The sequence below is a fragment of the Xiphophorus hellerii genome, chromosome 11 (genome assembly GCF_003331165.1).
Source record: "Xiphophorus hellerii strain 12219 chromosome 11, Xiphophorus_hellerii-4.1, whole genome shotgun sequence".
Taxonomy (NCBI): Eukaryota; Metazoa; Chordata; class Actinopteri; order Cyprinodontiformes; family Poeciliidae; genus Xiphophorus; species Xiphophorus hellerii.
The window spans coordinates 19,677,193-19,699,317 of NC_045682.1; the positions used below are offsets into that span (position 1 = coordinate 19,677,193).

General features: G+C 37.9%; 1 protein-coding gene across 1 annotated transcript; it reads right to left on the reverse strand.

The window, feature by feature from the left end:
• Nucleotides 1–758: 758 nt before the first annotated feature.
• On the reverse strand, nucleotides 759–20,929 carry LOC116728832 (voltage-dependent T-type calcium channel subunit alpha-1H-like). The gene is made up of 21 exons (XM_032577148.1): nucleotides 20,754–20,929; nucleotides 20,543–20,675; nucleotides 20,314–20,469; nucleotides 20,155–20,205; nucleotides 17,846–17,953; nucleotides 16,295–16,368; nucleotides 15,893–16,016; nucleotides 15,604–15,672; nucleotides 15,324–15,511; nucleotides 15,087–15,213; nucleotides 14,255–14,380; nucleotides 12,626–12,715; nucleotides 11,023–11,185; nucleotides 10,569–10,720; nucleotides 10,370–10,479; nucleotides 10,157–10,290; nucleotides 10,015–10,073; nucleotides 8,188–8,266; nucleotides 5,186–5,307; nucleotides 2,369–2,530; nucleotides 759–1,055 (listed from the first exon to the last, which is right to left on the reverse strand). Exons 1-21 carry the CDS (start codon nucleotides 20,825–20,827, stop codon nucleotides 966–968), a joined length of 2,391 nt encoding a protein of 796 aa, XP_032433039.1. The 5' UTR covers nucleotides 20,828–20,929; the 3' UTR covers nucleotides 759–965.
• Nucleotides 20,930–22,125: the final 1,196 nt, after the last annotated feature.

Below are 22,125 nucleotides of genomic sequence, written 5' to 3' on the forward strand. Positions count from 1 at the left end.
AACGGATATTAAAATTTAACACCAGGAGATAATTAGCTTATTTTTACGAAGGTATTCATACCCATTATAACTTGAAGCTTCATTCTCCTTTTTGAGGATTATTTCTTAACATATGATTTTATGTGCATTCAGCACATTTCTGCACACACACTCCAAACCCTCCTCACCCCCAAAACTCTTGATACATCAAACTTCAAATGCAGTTGACTGTAAGAAGTGTCAAAGAGATCATTTTTTAAGTTCATCAAGTGTTAAACTTTCTTGTATCAACTGACAATTCCAAAACATTTATTTGCTGTTCAGCCAGCCGATAAAAAGGCCCAATTTTCTTAATTTTGGGGGATAGGTGATCGGCCAATATTTACCTGCGAAGGTGATGTTATCCACCAAACCTGTCTCTGCAAAGCTTGTGTGCTTTGTATGTTTTTAACATCGTCTATATATTTTATGTTGTTTTTGCATGTTTGAAATGCCTGTTTGAAAAACAAATCACCCCTTTAGGGGACAATACAGAAACTGAACTGACCTTAAATATTCCTATTTGTTTAAATATTCATGTTCCCCCCTCAATGGCACCACCCCCCGCCATAGGGGGGCGCCCCACGCTTTGGGAACCACTGTTTTATACAATATCACATAAAAAAATATAAATAAATTAAATTTCATTTATAAAGAAAACGGTACACATTTTAATGAATACGTATGAAAAATGCATGTAAATAAAAGAAATATAGATTATTGTTTCAAAATTAGGCAAAATACATTTCTTCAATAATTTAACATGCGTTTGTACAATTCTTCAACACATTTGACATCTCTATGTACACTTGAGTAAAAACTTACATAAAAAGTATAAACATTGTATAGTTCATACATAAACAAGTCAAGAACATCCTTAAACTGTGTTTTAACATTAAAACAGATGCTGAAACAATACAAAGAAAATATGGCGGTTTCTCTGGAGTTTACGTGTCGTCCTCCTGTAGGAGGTGTTCAGGTAGCGAAGGTTCGTTGAGAAGTACACTCCTTTTCATCTGTGTTTCCCCATCTCCTTCCTTTTCCAGAAAGAAACATCAAGCAGGTAAGCATTTCCATGTTTAAATTTCAAAGTTGGAAATTTGAAATTTAAACATGGATATATATAATTTGTTTTTTTTAATTACAACAAAATGATTGGCGGCAACAGCATTTCAGACACAAACAGTGGACTGACTGTTTTTAGGGTTGTGTTCATACTGCAGCCTGAAGTGACCCAATTCTGACTTTTTGTCATCTTTTTGGATCTTTTTTTTGCGGTTGTCATTCACACTTCCAAAAATATGCGACATACAGTATGTGTGCTCCAGTGTGAACTGCAAATGACCTGAAAGGGTGCCGCATGCGCAGTAGAGGGCGCAGTAACGTCACAGGTAGAGAGCGATCTCAGTGTTTTACCAACCGCCACAAAAAAGAAGTTCTCAGTGTTTGCGGAAGTAAACATCGATGCTAACGGTGGAGCATAGCTTCCGATTTTGAAGTTGTTGTCTGACTGGTGCCGACAAACTAACAAATTAATCCTCATTATAGTCCGCCATGGTGGCTGTTTTTCTTTTCGCTTGCGCGTAACAGGATGCAGAATAGGAACATTTGTTGAGTGTCACTGACGTTCAGGTCAGATGAATGCGACCTGGACGATAGGTCACATTTGAATCGGATACATATCGGATACCTAAATGGCCTGGGTCGCATTTGAAAAGACTCTGACCTGTGTTATTGTTCAGTCTGTCATGAAAGGATCAGATACAGATCGCATTACGTCAAAAAAAAAAGTAAATAAAATGGAACTGGGTCATTTCAGGCAGCAGTGTAAACACAGTCAAGAGTCAGACTCAATCACTTGGTTCTAGTGAAACAAACTCTTAATGTTTTAGAATATCAAGACACTTAGGACAATTTATGCTCTCAAATCTGTAGGAACAGTTTGGTTTGCCCCATTCTTGTTCTGACATGGAGATGCACAGACAGATCCATGAAGACATGCATGACTGCTCCACAGCAAACCCAGTCATGATTGGCCTGCACAAAGTCCTGATCTCAACCGACAGAATATCTTTAGGATAATTTAGATTGAAGATTACAAGGACTTCTTTTCCAACATCAGTGTCTGACCTTATGGAAGAATAGTTAAAAATTCCCATAAATACATTCTTAAACCTTCCAGAAAGAATCCCCAGTATTGTTGAACCTGTGGGCCGACATCTTATTAACCCTTAATAATCCAGCATGCATGAGAGGGTTAGGCACACCTGGGTATATTAAATGGACAAAGGGCCTAAGCATACCGTCAGATTAGTTACAATTTATGTTTGTTCATAATTGGCAACTTTACCTTCTTGCTGTCGTTCAGCGCCTGCATGATTACTGCCACCACCAAGTTCACGAGAACAAACTGGACCGTGATGACAAAGGAGGTGAAGAAAATGGGAGAAGCCCAGGTAAGGTAGGGATGACACCACCTCTCGTCATCGACATCGCAGTTTGGCATTGTGTCCTGCAAGGCAGAGATGGAGATTTTATTTAGTATTTTCTAGGGTCATAAATGGCTAAATTCAATAAATATAGAAACATTACACAAATGAATAATTTAATAGTGGGAATCTTCTATTCCCACCGTGTGTCCATTTAGCAGTTGTACAGATAGATAAACTCTTAGATGATTTATGGGCATGTGCCACTTTTTATTGACATTACTTTGTTTCAGTGCCAAAAGAGTGAAAATACAAATAAACATGGAAAACACAATTTAGAATGCAAACTGTTATTCTACTGCAAAGCCATCACTATCTACAATCACTAATACGAGGTACAACTACATTTAATTTTCCTTTGGGATCAATAAAGTATTTTTGAATACTTAATTTTTGGCCAAAATAACTTGATTGTGCAAAAAAAGAGAAGAAATTAAAATCCACTTTATAAACTCTTTTGTTTTCAATATAAATGTCCATAAATATAGGTTAACAATGTCTCAAATATGCAACAAAGGGGAATGGAGAAAGACTAACTAAATACTGACGGACAGCCTGCGTCAAACATTACGCATGTGCTACTGATCTCATTCTACTGGTCAATAACAAACTTAACATCACCACAGGTGTTTTTTAGAAGGAGAACAACTCCAGTAACAAGCCTCAAAAAGGTCTTGCATGTACCTCAAGAACTGAGCTTTATTTGAAGCTTCCTAACATTCCCATCTCGGCAACAAAAGGTGTTAACCACAACCCACATGGGCCACTGGTTCCTCTTGGTTTGACAGTCTTTTACTAGCACAAGATCTCCAACTTGAAGATTAGACTTCACTGATTGCCAATTCCTCCATGGCTGTAAGGTGGGCAAGTATTGACTCCTCCAGCGATTCCAGAAAATAATGGAGAGATGTTGCAACAGCCTCCAGAATATAAAGGAATCTCCAGTTTTCTAGGGAATGAGGGTAGCAGGTGTGAGAATAAAGGGACAGGCAGGATCACAAGAGACCGGAGTTATAGCAACTGTGGCTATGTGGGTAGAGTAGTCAGATCTTGCGATCAGAAGGTTGTAGGTCTGATTCCAGGTTCCTCCTGCCACGTATCGATGTGCCTCTGGGCTTAACCACTTAGCCCCACTTAACCGATCTGAATATCGGTGTATAAATGTGTGCGCGTTTGTGAGTGCGAATGGGTGAATGTGACTCTAGTGTAAAGCGCTTTGAGTGATCAAAATGACTGGAAAAGCGCCATATAAGTTCAGTCCAATTTCAAAGCTTGAGAACTCACAATGATGGTTCCCTCAGCTGGTAAATAGCACCTTCAAGGATGCAAGTTGGTGCTCAAGAAAGTTAGTTCCACAGTCGGATCTCAATTGCTTCACCGGTCCATGAATTGAAATGAATCTTCAAAGGGGTTAGGGGTTGGTAGGTCTTCCATATTTTTGTTTTTCCATATTTCATCTCAATTCACGGCGGATGACACAGTGGTACATAACTGAGCAGATGCATCATTTTCCACCGACAATCCTAAGGCCAGCTGATCTCACATCATCCTCTGGAAATAGCTTGTACAGCATCAGGAATGTCTAATGATAGTGGGATACCGGAAGGATCATCAGATGGTCATGATTAGGAAAAATGTATGGGTTTGCTTCATCGTTTTAGAGATTGACTTGTGAGAGACAGTCTCCTGCTCTGAGGCAATGTGACGGTTTTCTGAGATGGCTATGTTTACGATTTCTTTTCGATCCCTAATACCTGCAAATATTTCAGGGTTCACTTGAGGTTTGAAGGTTAACTTGTCTGTGTTGATGCCCCACCTTCCTCCAAGGTGGCTTTGAATTGGTGGAGGGGCTGCTGCAAGGTTGAGATCTCTAAAGCCCTTTGCCAGGTCCTCCTTGTGGAATGCTTCCATTATAATAATGCCATTTCATAGAATCTTGTGCAACCTTAAATTGGATATAGTCAATATTTGCTGAGTGTTTTTGTCAATGGAGCTTGCTTCGTTGCTAGATGAAAAGGAGGCAAGGCCATCATCAATGTAGAAGTGACATTCCACAAGATGTTTTGTGGATTGTCACAAAACATCTTTTGTGACATTTGGTGCCACAATCACTATATCAGCTTGGTGTTTATTGTTATGGCTTTCCTGGTCTTCTGATGCATGACAAAGCCTATAGCTACTGCAGACAATGGGTTGCTGCCATGAACATGTACTGTCATGCAATACTCCACAATAGGTTGTACCATTTCATTGTTTTTATGCCATAGAAATTGTAAGAAGTTCTGGTACAATGAAATTATGCTGAAATGTCGTGGAGGTTGAGACAATTCAACGGAGACCTGTATAATACATTTTGATCAACATGACAAAAGCAACTGAAAATGTAGGAAAAAACGGAGAAATGTACATAATTGCTTAGGTGATGTGCGAAAGCATTTGCAACTTGTTGCAGGAAATAAGAAACTGCTTTCCTGATATGTGCCAGCCAAAATGATTTGAAGATTGAACAAGTAGTGTGGAGAATTTCAAATCTGTTTTGAGAAGTGACTGAGAAACTCTAAATAAGCAATTAGATAATGACACAAGATTTTATATAATGAGTTTCAGTAGTTTTAGCACATTATTAATAAACTATGCTCACATGTTATTATTTAATAATTCATTGTGTTCATACATACTTTCAGGATGCCACTCCAATTATCTCCTGTGCTGACTTTGTACAGCGTTAGTAAGGACAGCATGAAGTTGTTGAAGTCGCTGAGGCGGTGCAGGCCGAGGCAAGGGAAGTCTAAGGAGCATGCTGATCAACAGAGACAAACAAAATTCCTCAAAATATCTGTTTAATCTATTGTGAGCATTTACACTGTAATGATCTGTGTGAAGAGCTTCAGTCAGGTCTAGAGGAGCATCAAATAGTCATCAGGCTCCTCCTAGTTTTAGTCCATGAGACAGATCCCCTGTCTACTTTAAGACGAGGCTTAAAATTTTCCTTTTTAATAACATTTTAACTCAGAGTGGCTTAGCCTAACCTAGCTATCCCTATAGTTTAGCTGCTAAATGTTTTTTTGTCAACTACAGCGATAAAACTAAACTTGACTTATAACTAGAATGGAGTTGGACTGCATGTAATTAAATCTGCCTGTGCGAGTGGCTTGTGAAATGGACTCTATATTTCTGTACAGAAACTGGATGTGTTTGTCTTGTAAAGTGCAAAGAGGTAATATTTGTTGTGAATTGGTGCAATATAGATGAACTGAAGTGATATAAACTGAACAAATGACATAAATTTTACAATTCCAACAATCTGTATATGATTCATTCTTTGGTTTTTCCGTTTTAAAACAAAACATAAAAAATAAAAAAAAATTGTGTGTTCATCTTGTTTCTTTTGTCTTAAAACTAAAATTGAAAACAATTCCAAAACTAAAAAAGCAAATTTGAGATTACAATTTTATAAGTGCGCCATCTGCAGGAGGATTCAATTTTTACTTGGCACTAGAAACAACTTTGGTAATTTCTAGAGCCACCTCTCTTCGCTCGACGCAACACCCACACATAGCTTTGTGACATCTGCTGCAGATATCAGCGGTTTTATTTTTACTGCCGTTTTTCTGGACCTGGCACTTCCTGTGGACAAACAAATCACAAACAGAATGGCGACATCTGAAGAGGGCGCAACACTGTAAGATGAGGCTATCCCGGGAACTTTGCTTCAATATTCTTCAATACAAAGGCAGAGTGTGGAGGAACTTAAATGAAGGTTAAAATGAAGAGGACTCAAAGTAAGTGGAAAGAAGGCAGCATTGGTTGAAAGGTAGGCTTTTGTTTTTTTCTGACTTCGAACAGTGTGGTAGCTAGCACTAAGTGATCCGTGCTTACCTTGCAGAGTTCCTCCTCGGCAATCGGTGTAGTTGAAAATATTGATTCATCAATGCTTTTCAGTTCGTTTTTCCAATTAAATATCAATTTGTAACATCAATGGTCAATCACACCATGGTGAGCAAAACTGTCGTGAGCAGCTCACACGATCACTACATCAGCTCGGTGTCATATAAAAGTTCTTCCTCTTGAGCTTAGCAAGTAACTGTTGGTGGACATTAAATTGTACATATCAATAACCTAAATCAGATGATTACACAGTCTGCTATTCTGTCGCATAGACGTTCTTGCCCAGAAGACACCTTACTGCTCTTGTTTGTCCAAAAATAAAATGCCATTTGCAATCAGTGCCATTGATCCTTTGCAGGCGACACCACGCTCTTCAGAAAGTGGATCACTCCGCCATGACAGATGTCAAACAACCTATGTGCTCGTTAACTCCTGTAAAGCTTGTCAAAGTCAGACAGCTGTTTCCAACTTTTGCAAATACCGATGTGTTAGCCGCAACTAGGTGTGCTGCTTCCATTGACAAATTAGTTTGAGTAGCACAAGTAACAACAACTTGGGAAAACGATCACAGTTGCTCCGTTTAATACTCCCTGCCCTTCACTTCCGATGTCCATCATGGTGCCTCAACCTGGTTAGGTGATGTAGCTGCACAGGGTCAATAACAAGTGATATACAGTTGTCCACAACGTGCTCACGAAAAGTCTTCTGCAATTATTATCAAAACAGGAAAGTATCATGATTTATTTGAATTTTTTTCTGGACATCATTTCTATGAAAAATTGGTAGTCCAATTTTTCCAAACAGAGACTCCAAGTCCATATTTTTTACTCCCTGTTTTCTTCAAATAAAAAAGGCCAATGAAGGCCTTCAGATTGGCCACCATCATGCACTATGAACTGCCTCCAATGGGCCTCAGCCACTGATCTGCTTCAGCATTTCTGGGTCACTAACACAAAAAAAGCTGTTAGCAAACTATTGCTATTGCTCCTTGCCTGGGGTGTGATTTGGGGAGGGTAAGGAGTTGATTCTGGTCTGCCTTGGTCACAGTTGGAGTGTTTCTTTAGAGGGAGTCGACACACTTCATCAACATCTCATGATACTACCTTAAGCAAAATTGATTTAATATTACAAGAAAGCAATTAAGATTAGAAAGCAGAATAATCTGTACACTCAACTTCTTTGGCGACTTCCGTCATTTCTGGTATCGCTATATATTAAAAAACAGCTGAATATTTTATTTTGTTTTTGGATTTTCGCCTCGCCAATCACCTCATGTTGTGCTCCGTCCCCTCTTCTCATGCCTCCCCAGGCATCACTCTATTCATAAGGCCCTGGATCCTGCGTACGCCTACTCCTCGGCTGAGCTCCTACACACCTCCAACCCTTCTCCACCTTCAGCTCTCTCCCTACAGTCCACTGGCATCGTCTCCCCCACCAGTGTCTGAGCCCCGGGGGAAGTCGTCTCTAATCCTTATCCTCAGCAGTTCATCCTCAGGATAAACCGCGCCACATCTTCTGCCGAGGTCCAGGCGCCAAAGAATTTTACTTGTCAAATAAACTTTCTAATAGCTACTTTCTCTCTGTGTGAGTCTTTCCCGGTTGTATTTTAATTTCACATTTTTTTTCATTTAGGTTTTAAAGACAAAAACAAACTTTTTCGTTATCCAACAATAATTTTTCGTTTTGCGAGTTTGCTTAGAAACAAAAAAACCAAAGAAAGAACCATACACTGATTACCAACCTCCTGGGCAGCCCATTTTTGTGTGTTTAGTGGGTTAATAGTGGGACTAACCGAGATTGCCAAAGAGCTCTACTCCCAGGGCAGCATAGATGAAGAAGAAAAACATGAACAAGAGACTGATGTTTCCAACCTGAAATCAAAAAGCAGATTAAATGTGCTGGTCATGAAATTTGCACCATGCAGAAGCAGAAAATTTAAAACAGTGTTTGGTGCCTTTAATAGTAAAGACAGTATTTCAGTGGAATTGTATTCATTTGCTCTAAGGAGTGGGGACCTAACAAGATTTAATGTTCTTCACACACACACACACAATATCACACATGATATTTACCACACATGGTAAATATAAAATAGATCATGTGTGATACATATCACTATCACATGGTGATATGATGTGTTTTTCTATTTTGATAAATTTGCAAAACTTTCTACATTTCTGGGTTTTTTTCTGTCAAGATGGGACGCCGAGTGTACATTAATAAGAATTAGTATGAACTTTTTTGGTTTTAGCAAATGGCTGCAATGAAACAGAATGAAAAATGTAAAGGGGTCTGAATACTTTCCGTACCCAGTGTAGATTTAGCCAAATCCGTCTTTGCTTTACTCATAATTATACAGTCTTTGTAAGACTCCCCAGGCCATAGAGAAAACTGGACAAAGTCTGTGACTTTTACTTTAACTGGTTGGAATTTGACTTGCACATACAGGCTTGCAATGTTATGTGACACAAGAAAATGGAAAAATGTTCAACTTTTGTCCCATGAGTGGCGAAGACTTTTGCCTGTCACTGTCGTTCATCGCTCCCCGTGTGCCTTTGAGTCTTTCACCCATAATACATGAAAAAGAGCTAGCTTGCTAGCTAGCAAGAGTACATTAGCAGCTAGATACCAGCAGCTCAACTGCCTTGAGTCACAGATCGCAATGAAGATGTCTGCATGAGACTTAAACTTCTTCCTGACAGATAACTCCTAAAACCAGGGGCGGGCATTTACCATTCATCTTAATTAATTTTTTTTCATAAAATTTTGATTTATTGTTGTCATTATTAATTCAAATGAATGTATAAAGCCCTTAGAGTTGTTCATATTGTTGGGATTGTTATATTTACAGTTTTCACTGTTTGTTCAATAAAGGTGTATCAATAAATATCAATAAATGTGAAAATATACTTATATGCAGTTACTATGTGGATTTTAGGGATACAAATCACACTGGTGTCCTGAAGATGTGTTTTAAAAAATGGGCATATTCCTTAAGAGATTGTGATTGCTGCCATTCAATTATCTAAAAAACAGTAACAAATAGTTCTTATTGTCACCTTTATCATTATCACAATAGTACCACAAAACATTATGATAACACTTTTAATTCCCATCCCTTCTTAAAACTACACATATGAGAATATATGAGAATAAATAATTTTGTCATGACAAAATTTAAGACAAAGTAAAATTTAGCCTTAAATTTGAGACAAAACATTAAATACACGTGATTAATGTATTTAAGGTCAATTTACATTTTTGGTTTATGAATTTAAGACATTTTAAGGCCTTCATTTTATGTACGTGAATTTAAGACTTTTTAAGAACGTGTGGACACCGTGATTCTAATGCCACAACTGCATCCAGTTTTTGTCATGTAAAGAAAAATCTTCATCCTTTGATAGTTATGTTAAGAGTTATAACTGAAGGCGAGCAAATTATGAAACGTTCCTGAAAACCTCTTTTTTTATTTCCCTGTCTTAAATTTTGTTTTGGATCAAATTATTAAGGTTTGAAACTACTTTGTGTAGGTAATAAAAAAATATTTATTTTGGAACATTTCAAGTTAGAAGCATTTTTTTTTTTCTCAAATCCAAGTTACCACAGTGTGTTTTACCTGCGACAGAGTCCGGATGATGGTTTTGAGCAAAACTTTGATCTTTGTGGTCTTGAGAACTAAACAGAAACAACAGAAACTGTCAGGAGGAGCAGTCCGAGACTAACCACAACACATTTCACCTCAGTGTTTGGTTTTGTACCTTGTGCAAGTCTGAGGACTCTGATCACACGGAAGATGCTCATATTGATTGGGATCTTTTCAGCGTGTTTCACCTGAGCCACAATGATGCTGACGATAGAAATCAGGACGATAAAAATGTCCAGTATGTTCCAGCTAAACACGTATAATAAGACACATTAAGGGTTTGGGAAACTAGAGTAGAAAAGAGAAGCGGTGAGAGAAGGTCTCTTACCCATCTTTCAGGAACCTCACGACGCCAAATGCGATGAACTTCAGTATGATTTCAATGACCAGCAAGAGGGTTAAGATGTAGAAGACGCTCTCTAAAATAACTGTTACATACTGAACAAAGACACAACTTGCTCAATCTCTTACCAAGAACTGAAACAAGCTAATCTTTCAGTCTGTCTCAACCTGTGTGAGGGTGTTACCATAGGCTGTTGGAAGTGTTCTGCTCCCATCACAAACATACTGATGAAGATGCAGGTCGTAATGGAATATTCCAGAGCAGGACTGGTACAGATGGAATGTATTTTTCGACGTGAAGCGGAATACTGAAGGAAAAACGCCTCATCTTCAAACTCTGGAATACATACGTTTAAAACATACGTGCATAACGATACCTGCAGTGCCTTACAAAAGTATTCACATTTGCTCATGTTACAGCTGCAAACTCCAGTGTATTTCTGTATCAACATAAAGAAGAGTAGAATTGCAATGCGGAAGGAAAATTATACATGGTTTTCGCTTACATTCTTACAAGTAATGGCATTTGTCTCTTTAGCACAAGTTGACTCAATAGTTTTTGGAGCCCTACACTGCTGCTTTCAGCTTGTAGAGATGATTGTATTCACTATAGATAAGTCAGATCATAACCAGTCTTACCAGAGGACGGCCTGGACTTCGTTTTATGAGCTATTCGCTGCTCCCGTTGGCATTTGTGGAATGTCTCCACCATCACCCCAATGAACATGTCGAGCAATATGAAGCTCATCAGGATGAACGAGATAAAGTAGAGAAGCATCCACAGGTTGTGGTTGGGAATAGGCTGAGAACAAACACATACACAGAAAACATCTATGTTCCTTCACTGGAGTCTCTGTACCTGCATGCTTGATGTTGGTGCAATAAATTTTCTCTCTTAAAAACACCACAAATGGTAGGAATGCTGCTTTGCTCTAAAACAGTGTTTCTCAAACTTTTTCAGGCTGAGGATGACTTAACCTATTTAACAAACACTCACGGACCAAACCTGAAATTGCCTCGCGATAACACGACGTCTTAATATATACAACCTGAAATTAATATGCTAGTCTCTTAATTCACTTATTGTAATTTTCTTTGTTCATCCATGCTGTTTGGTAATTGTAATTCAGGGCATTTTAAGTTATTTACAGGTACTGAAAGTGAGGGATTCTATGCTTTCCCTTTATGTCAAACACATGGAACTCAAAAAAGAAGTTGTTCTTTACTACCAAGTATTGTGTGCATTAATAACATTTATTAATACACACCACTTACGCCACTTATCCCTTATTATTCAGCTTCTTTTACTTAGAAGAATAAAAGAAAAATAGACTTGAGTTGCTTTGCCAGAAACAAAAATCCTCTTCTGCACCATTAAATATAAAATTAAGTACCTATTTCTATCAACTGTATTTACCTATTGTATTTAATAAATTTAATTTAACTACATTTTAATTTATTTAATTAATCATTTTTAATTAAGTAAAAATTAATAAAAAAATAATTTTTCATTTTTAAACGACTATTGTTTTAACAACAATAATCGTTAAAACAAAGAACAGTTCTCACCAACTGAGACTCGTTCTTGCCATAGAGCCGTTCAAAAGAACTGAATTGCTCGTGAACGGCATCAATGCCCTCAGCAGGTATGACTTCCTCTGATCATGTAAGTAGACCTTGTTTTCTTTCCACAGGTATGTTCAGTTTCTCTTTAGAGTGACCCGGTTTTAAGCCACTTATCATTTATTATTCTGTGGTAAGCTAGCTACATACGTCGCACTTTGAACTCACGTCACGGCAAATAAACGGTTGTTTACAGGCAGTGTCTTGCGGACCAGTAGGGGGCGCCCAAGGAACGCCAGTGCTCCGAGAAGCGCAGTATGTGAAAGACTGCTCTACTAGTAGTACACAAGTCATTGGTCTCTGCTGTTATTTTTTAACCACATGGAAACAACCAATTGGTATCAGTATGTGTCCCCATCTAGAAAATTTTTAACCACTTCTATAGTTGCTGCGGTTACCAGTATTTTCTGTGCAGACACAGCAAACTTAGGGAGAAAGGGCAAGCAAGATCTAAAAAGTCCCTATTCGCAACTAAACTAATTTTCTTTGCAAAGTTATCAGCAGGCGCTTTTACAAAAGAACTTGGGAAATCTTCAGGAACTGTGTTTCTTCCATAATTAAATCTTTCTCTTTTCCATTCTGTCAAGCTCTAGCTGCATGTAGGAGTGAAACCAAATACCTGCTGGTCCACTCCAACAGCATCAAGCCCGTCATACATCAGTTCGACCCAGCCGTCCTTGGAGTACATGACAAACACTGATATCAGAGCCTGAAAGAGATGCACAATGCTAAGCAATAATATTTCGTCAAAGCCATAATCAAAAATCATCACGCAAATATAATTCAAATATATTGGTCAATGTTCACTTACTACTAATCAAGGGCAATTCTAAACAGGTGGATTTTTAGCCTTGATTTAAAGGAACTCAGTGTTTCAGACATTTTGAAGTTTTCTGGAAGTTTGTTCCAGATTATAGGAGCATAAAAACTGAATGCTGCTTCTCCATGTTTGGTTCTGATTCTGGGGATGCAGAGCATATTTGAACCAGAAGACTGCAATAACAAGTGTTTAATGTATTTTGGTGCCAGATCATTCAGTGGTTTTTAAACAAACAGAAGTATTTTAAAGTCTATTCTCTGAGCTGGAAGAAGGACTTCAGAACCGGGGTGATGTGCTCTACACCTTCGGAAGAATGCCACCAGAAGTCAAAGGTGCAGTTTGTCATGAGTCCTGTAGGAGACTCAGCAAACATGTGGGAGCTCAGATGAGATCAAAACTACACTTTTTCAAACCGTTATGCGTACACTATTTTGTCATGAGGAAATGTAGCGGCAGCATCATTCTAAAAGGATGTTTTACTTCAGCAAGAAAAGGAAGATTATCAGAGTTATTAGAAGGATAAATTGTGCTAAAAAAGGGGTAATCCAAGAAGAAAATTCCCTGGAACAATCATTGGATAATAATTCCTGTACATAAATGAAAATGTATTTTCACAGAAGCTACTCTCTTTTGCTCCCAGTTAATAATTATTCACTGCTTTGTGTTGATCTATCACATAAAGTCATATCAAAAAAGGTGGAAGTACGTGATTGCTATGGGAGAAATGTTTGCGAACCAGACCTTGCTTTAATTTGGAAATGTTAAGACAAGACAAAAGGTACATGATTACTGGAGGTCACTCTTATGTTATAGAGCAGAGATGTCAAACTAATTCATATTTCAGGCCACATGAAGATCATGAATTTCCTCAAAGGGCCTCTTATGGGAGAATGCATTGATAAAACTACCCATTATCAAACCGTTTCCCCGCATTTGATGAAGCCTGAAGATTAAATTATATTTATCATCTTTTAACATTTGCATAATTTGGCACTAAACAAATAAAATCTGATATGATTTGACTGGTAAAATAATATATAATCACACATCATAATGTTCTGTTTCTGCACTCTTCCAGAGTTTAGACCTGATAGGATCACAGAAATAGCCTGATTCGGATCACGGACATTAAGTTTGACACGCATTGTAGAACTCCCAGTTCTGATTTGGCCAACTGGATTTTCTTTGTTTTAGATTGCATAACAAGTAGCTTAACAGAAACTTTGCCATAAGCCCACCAAAGGTTTAATGAGCTCAAAATATCATTAACATGAGTTAATGAAATAAAAAGAAACAGTACTTTTCCATAAGTATGTCTCAGCTTTGTTAAACTATTGGTCTAAAAATGAAACCTTTATTGAACAAATCATACAATCAGCTGTTAAATAAAGCTGAAGGAAAGAAAACAACATAGTAAACAATTCCTACCGACATCAGGTTGTCGAAGTTGTACTCCTTAAGCAACCATTCGTAATTGGATGAGAGACAGTCCGACTTGTTGACGATCATCGATACATTGGAACCATGGCAGTAAAAGAACTTTCCCTTGAACAGCTGTAGTTGGAGTGAAAGGCAAAAGTACAGTGTTTAGTTTACTACCTGTCATGCAGGCTTCAACACAAAAAGAAAGTACTCAGAGGCCTATTACTGATTCTTTTGATGTTTTGTCACTTTACTACAAAAAATGTAAAGTATTCACTGAGCATTAATAGTGATAGATCAACAAAAAGTAGGGAATTGTTATAAATGTGAAAGGAAAATCACATTTATATACGGTGACTACCATGGCGGTGCCATGGTAGTCACCGTGGCACCGCCTGAAAACTGTCCAAACTGGCCAGTGAACATTTTAAACTTTTGCTTGACACAAAAGTCCCATGAGAGTATATAGTTGGGCTACATCAAAATATAAGAGCTATGATTAAAATATTTAAGGCTAATTACATTTTTTATGAAATTAAAATATTTTAAGGCCTTAATAAGGCTTTTAAAAGATGAGCAACCTGTTCTAGATCCTGGACACTTGCAATGGAGATGTTTTCCTTTTAGTCTCCTAGTCATGAGTTTTAGAGATTAGAAGGATGTAGGACATCTTGTTCTATGTTCTCTGTATGGTTACTGTGGGGGAGGCCTTTATAGACCATTTTAAATTGTTTCTGTTACATCTATGATTTGTTATCTTTCATTGAAAGTGTTAATAAAAGTTAAAAGTGATGGACAAAAGAAAAAAAAAAACAGTTGAGTGTGCTCTCCAACCAACCTGCACTCCAAGGATGCCGTAAAAGAAAAAGAAAATGCCGCAAATGATAATGATGTTTCCCATGGGCTTAACAGAAGCTAACAGCGCCACCACGGCCAGTCTCAGTTGGGGGGTTCGATCAATCATCCTAGATCACACAAACACAACATATCAGTGTCTGTCAGTCGGTTGGTGCGTTCTTCTAGAGACACATTAAAACGTCAGTCTTCATAAACAAAACCATGATGAAGGAAGTACCTGAGGGGACGTAGCGTACGCAGCAGACGCAGTATTTTAAGGATGGCCAGAGGTCTGGAACTTCCCTCCTCTGTTCCCAGTAGGATGGCGATGTCTAATATAGACATGAATACCAGAAAGGCGTCCAAGTTGTTCCAGGGACTGTGGCAATAGGTGGTCTCCCCAATGATCAGTCCATGTGCCATCATCTAATTTAAAAACATAAAAGAAACATCTGATATGTTTGAAATACAAATTACTTATTTAAAATCTCATAGAATTGCTAAAAAGCTAAATTGACCTTCAGTAGCATTTCCACGAGAAAGACAGCGGAGAAGAAGTCATTGAATATATCCAAGTAATATCGTTCCTGAAAAACACATGAACTTCACATGATATAACTTGTACAGCACAGCTAATTTCTTTCAGTGTCTTGTCGGTGGGTTGGGTATGTTGGTGCATTTCTCACACATCACTGTGTGACTGCAGAACGTGTAGCTCGCCTTTCATTATCGGGATGTGTTTGTCTGTGAATGTGTGTGTGAAAAAGCGGGCTGGGGGAGAACCTCTGTGTGTGAAGTGTCTCTCACATTGCTATCGGGCAGGATGGAAGGCCTCTCAAAAGCAATAGTAATGCAGTTCAGCATGATGATAAACTGAATCCCCGAGTTGAAATACCTGTGGGACACCAGTTTGTCGCAAAATAGACGCCATCTGAGAACGCACAGATGCAGTTATTAAACATTTGGAGATGATGAAACAGATGATTATATTAAAGAAGATAATAATTTTTTCTGAACATACAAATCATATTACTTTCTTCCTTTCTTCAGGTTGTGAGAAATATAAATACCAATTTAGTTGTTAAGAATTTGATAGTCTAAGCAATAATTCAAATGCTTTACACATCATGTTTACACGCACCGACAGTGCATTTCTGTTTCTTAACGTGTGTGTGTGTGTGTGTGTGTGTGTGTGTGTGTGTGACTCGCCTGTTCTGTGGAGAAAACACATAGAAGGACCAATCTTCACGCTCTTTGAACCAGCGCTTCCAGCCTACAGCTCGCTATGGGGTAAATCAGTCACAAGTCAGTTCTCCCTCCTTTCTAACAAGATGAATAAAAGAATTTGAAAGTTTTCAAGCAGTTTTACTGCTTGAACTCAACTGAGGCTGTGCTTAATTTTATTTCCTCTACTCGTCTTGGGGAGTAACCACCGTTTCTCCTTTAAATGGGATTTTAGAGGGGTCTAAAATCCTATTTGTAGTTTTCCAGACAATAGTGGAACACACAAAAACACACAAAAACTACTAAAGTTTTTTTGTACTATTGTAACCATTAAACAATCTCCCTTTCAGTTCAAACATATAAGTAGAGACTCATTGTTGATGTAATCATTATAAAATAACTTGCAATTAAGTATTGGCAAAGATCAATGTAATTTTCACAGGTGGCGAAGCGCTGTTGTTAGCAGCTGCTGAAAGTAATTTTAAAAAGTTACTTTTAATGTAACTTAGTTACTTTCCAAATGAAGTAATCAGTAATCTAAGTTACTTTTTCAAGGCGTAATCAGCAATCCTATTAAAGTTACTTTTTCAAAGTAACTATGCCATCACTGCCCTCAACCCACCTCCACATAGACATTCAGATGCGCGAAACGCATTTGGTGTGAACGCACCATCAAGCATCTAGATTCAAAGCGCACACGCGTCGAACTTGAAGCGTCTGATGCATTTTTAACGCAGGTAATGCGGTTGGTGCGGATGTATCATTAGATGCTTCCAGCGTTTAGGCAGTTCATCACAAAAAAGTTGATTTGGGGGTTAGTTACACTTTAAACTCTGCATCCTTGTTTTAATAGATTGTCATTTCAGTTTATTACATTTTATATCAGCTATTTAAATTAAGCAACTGGCTTAATTAGCAACAGGCAATTGCATAATTGGCTTTTAAGCAATTGGTTATGCACTGGCTCAGTGGTCTTTTCCCATGTCTACAATGCACAGGCTGTAAACATGATTTCAAACCATGTGCCAGTGTCAAATAATTTAGAATTATTTTATGGTATTTCACTCAAAAACTCAATAAAATATTTTGACGTTTGGGGCTGACAAATTGGCTTAAAGTAGAGATGTCCAAAGTCAGTCTTCAGTCCTGCATGTTTTTAGATGTCCTCCTGTTTCAACACAGCTGATTCAAATGGCTTTGTTCGCTACTCAGCATGTTATGAAGACCTCCAGAAAGATGCCAAATGTACATTCCTTTAGCTTTGGAAATGTTTAAAATATGCAGGACATCGGGACGTTGGACACCACTAGATTGAGGAGTGTGAATACTTTTACAAACCTCTGTATTGGCTTATAAATACAAGGTAAATAAAAAATCCCTACAAATGTAAAAAAAAAAAAAAAAAAATTAATGGTATTCAAAATCCTTTCTTAAAAATTAAGTTGCTTTTCCAGCGTTCACATGAAAAGTAATTTAAAAATAAAATTAATTTCAAGATTAGCCTCTTGCTAAAGCGAGTCTTTCACACAGACTCACCAGGTCCTGGTCAATCGGGACAGCTCGCGCTTCTTCCACCTGAAGTGGCTGCACCTGAACAGTGGTGGACTCAGCGTTCAGTTGGTCTTGTTCGGTACCTCCAGCGCCCTGAAATTTTTTTTTTTGAAATATTTATGAATGAGAAATAAGGTCTGCTTGATCAGAACTCATGACATGTACAGAGCATTGCCAGAAGTTTCAACTATCTAATATTTCTTTCTACTGTACTTTACAGTTATGTATTATTTTGTGTTAATCTATGTCCATAAAATCTTAGTAAAATTCGAGTTCCTTTAAATCAAGGCCAAAAAACCCTTCTGCTTGGAGTTGCTTTTGAACCATAATAAATGTAACACTGACTAATATATTTGACGTATATTGATGATTTTGATTATTGTCAAAATGTAATGTTTATCAATGATTTCTCAATTGTTGACTGTATGTTGGTTTTATGGCTTTTTCTTTTTGTGTTTTTATGATGTAAAGTGCTTTGAGCTGCCTTGTTGCTGAAATATGCTATCCAAATAAACTTGGCTGGTTGATTGATTAATTGGCTGGTAATGAGCTGTTGATGTGATTCATGTTTATAGGAGATGGGCTAGTAGCCCTCGGGGGCAGGACTTGAGTAGATCAAACATAGCCATAGCACTGGGTGATAAATCGATTTCATTGGTTAATCAAAATTTTGGTTTACGATTAATTTTTGGAAAATCCGCATTTTTTTGTCAATTCCTGTCTCTGTTTCCGGGCTCCCTCCTCCCTCCCCTGGTTTGGATTTTTTATTATTATTTTTTTTTTTTTGCGTCTGGTATCTGCCGTTAAGGGAGGGGGGTGCTGTCATGATGGGCTTTTTTGGTCGTTAGTATTTATCATCATCCTCGCCACCTGGGCGTAATTGACGCAGCTGTTTTTATTTTCTTAATTTTCTCTGAGCATATTTAAATTCACCCGTGTCTCTGTTTTGTTGCGGGATCATCTGTGTTGCTCAGTGTAGCTCATGTCTGCATTGTTATATGAGAAATAACTCAGTTTACAGAAATAAAGTATTCTGATTACTGCTGATCTGGGCTTTTCTGGACTTACCTCTAATTAATGACAAGACCTGTCACGTCATATTTTGATAACTTTATCAAAGTTTATTTCTCAAAGACTTTGGTTTGTGGCAAATGTGGCGACCACAAAAGTGTGACATTTGTGTTTATGACTTGAAATTGTTAATACAAGTTCTGTACTTTATTTTGGAGAAGAGTTTTTCTATATTTTTTTTGTAATGTGCTCTGTAACATTTACTCCACGCCAGCAGGGGGCGGGTGGCGGTTTTGGTGTCCTGCTTGTATTTTCCCTCATTGCTGCATGACACTTGAGGTTAACAAGCCGTTTCCTCGTCTTTCTCCTGTTCTTCAGGTGGGTAAATATGCGAATAGGTTTTTAATCCAGTAACTAGACATGCTGGAACGTATTTGGAATATTTGTGAACGTATTTGGAATAGTTATGCACTGTATTAGTTATTCAGTTGTTGACTTTGTGTCGTTGTGTTCGAAGAAAGTAACTACGCACGGTGTACATGCTAATATTAGCCATTAGCCAAGTCTGTTATGCGCTTCACCCACTTCAGGTTATGCTGGAATAACCGTTAGAAACTGAAGAACTCTATGTCTATTTTTCTGTTTTGGCTTTTGTAAGGTCCCCACCACCAGTGTTAAAATAGTTCTTTTACCATTAGGATTCAGGATGGAAAAAAAGCGACTTTAAAAATGATGTTTGGTTCTATTAAGGACTTTAGTTTATTGAAGGTCAAATGCAGTACTGTCTTAAGTTAAAAAGTAGCTGGTTAATGTAACCACTGTCTAATGCGTTTCATTTGGGATAAACAGCTAGAAAGCTAAGAAGAAGAATGAGTGGATATGTGTTTAGGAAAGAGATGTTTGTTTTGTCGCTAAAAGATGTTTGTTTTTGTCACTTATGGACACTGAAATGTATTAAAAAGGTTGAACTTTGAATATATAAACTGTAAAGAAAGAAACTCAATACAACAAGTATGTTTGGATGTAAAACTTGAATAAATTGCTGCATGACACTTGAGGTTAACAAGCCGTTTCCTCGTCTTTCTCCTGTTCTTCAGGAGTATATCTGTCAACAGCGGTGCTGTCGCTACGGTACCCGTTACACAAAGCTGAATCTACATTTAGCTAATATTATAACTATATTCTCGTAAATGAACAGAAATTCTCGTAGCCTGGCCCTAATACTCCATCATATTACTTACAGCAGGGATGACTGAAATAAATAAAGGAAGTTAAAGACTTACATGAGGGATAACGGTTGAAGGAATTCCTGAAAGTGTTGCGTGATCTTCAGGCTTTCAGATAAAAGAACAACAAAAAAAAGACAATGTATTTTTGTTACTGTAGTCACTCTCTGAAAGTGGATAGGGGGTGGTGGTGGGGTAACAAATTCTGATTCTGACCTGGTTCTGGAAGTTCTCAACAACAATCCCCACCAAGATGTTGAGAATCACGTTCTTTCCCACAATAATCATCAACACGAAAAACAGAGCACTCCATGGTGAGATGGAGGCCATGCAGTTGTAAAGGACAAAGTTCCAATCTTCTAACGTCAGAACCTGCATGAGCATCAAAATAAATAAATAAATAAATAAACTAAACAACAGTGCAAAAAAATTGTTTTATTCTGACCTGGAACACTGTGACCATGGCCCACAGGAGGTTGTCAAAGTTTTTCCGCGAGTCAATCTTGTCGAAGCTTCTGCTGCCGTAATCGCCTACGTCTCCCTTAATTTCGCAGCCGAAGATGTGCATTCCCACAACGCTGCAGAGACAAACCAGATGGAAGTGAAAGTTGCTCATCTGTCCTCTGCTAGACTTAAGATTCGGTGTGAGAATGTACCTGAAGAGGAAGACAATGAAGAACAGCAGCCAGCACAGCATGGCTGCCTCCTCAATGGTCCTCTTCAGCACCATCAGTTGTCTGTACAGGTAGGGGAGGAAATGCACAAGCCTCCCAAACCGCAGGGCTCGAAATGCACGCAGAACCGACAGTCTGCTGTCAGTATCAGCTTGCAGTTCCCACAAACTGAAAGGCACAAACATTTTAGTTTGCTTTACTGTTAATGTCTAATTTAGGGCAGAGCAATAAATTAATAATACATATTGCGATAGACACATGATCAATATCAATAGATGTTACGTTTGATAAAATTTTCAATAGCTTTACCCAGAACAGCTTAGAGTTATGGGGGCAGTAGGCAGAGGAAAGGATTTAGCTGCTCAACTTCTCATGGCCATCTAAGTAAGATGGGTGGCGTCAACCAACTCATTTTCTCTTTGGTTGCCAAGCAACAACCAGTAGAGCAACTTGCATAGCAGCAGTTTACGGTTTTGCCACCATACCGCTTAACTAGGCCAGTCGCAATAAATCAATTAATCGCATGATAAATTAAAACAAACTCAATAATTTTGATTTGCATGATTTATCGTTTTCTTCTTTTTTCTCTCTCTTTCTACCAAAAACTGGATAACGAAAGTCTTCAGTCTGGTGCACTGGTCTCAGTTAGCTCTTTCTTTGAAGGACAATTCTGTTTACAGAGACTTCATAATTCATTTTATTTGTTGTTTCTATTGTTTTGTTTATATTTGGGATATTTAACATGTTTTCCAGTTCCAGTGTTAAATGTTTGATAGAAATAAAGTTTATTGATCTTTGAGAATATGTTATTATATAACTTGAAAAGGGTCTTAAAACAACATTGTCATTTATTGGAATAACTTCTGAGACAATTTATCGTCCAGGAAAATGTGTTATTGTGACAGGCCTAGTAATAACTGCTTCAAAATAATAAAAGAAAACTGCATGGAGTGAAAACTGTGGCTCAAACATGAAAGGTAACGCCCCTAGTTTGACAGTATTTCAGATATTTAAAACAAAAAATCTGACCAATTACTATCAATATCGACCAATATGAAATGCTTATGTCGTGATACGTTTTTCAGCCCTATCGTCCATCTCTACATCTAATGTATAACTCTGAAACAGAGAACCATTTGAAATTTAAATCCAATACATAGTTCCCACAAGTCTGAACCGAAAGTGATCCGCGCTATCTTAGCAGGCAGGCGCATGCAACCGATCTCATATTGCGATATACTGTAGTTAACTACTTAGTGAACACAAAGAACATATCAGTCTTAGCTTGGAGATAAAAGCTACATTAACTAAGCTAATTTTACAACTTCGCCAGTAAGAACAGCAGATATCACTG

Bases quoted from the DNA above. Each gene is read 5' to 3' on its own strand.
- LOC116728832 (XM_032577148.1), bottom strand. From the start codon at position 20,827: ATGGTGCTGAAGAGGACCATTGAGGAGGCAGCCATGCTGTGCTGGCTG. The intron at 16,369-17,845 runs GTGAGTCTGTGT...TTTACCCCATAG, and splicing joins TCCCGATTGACCAGGACCTG to CGAGCTGTAGGCTGGAAGCG. The intron at 11,186-12,625 runs GTATTTGGTTTC...GTTTGTTCTCAG, and splicing joins CTGTTGGAGTGGACCAGCAG to CCTATTCCCAACCACAACCT.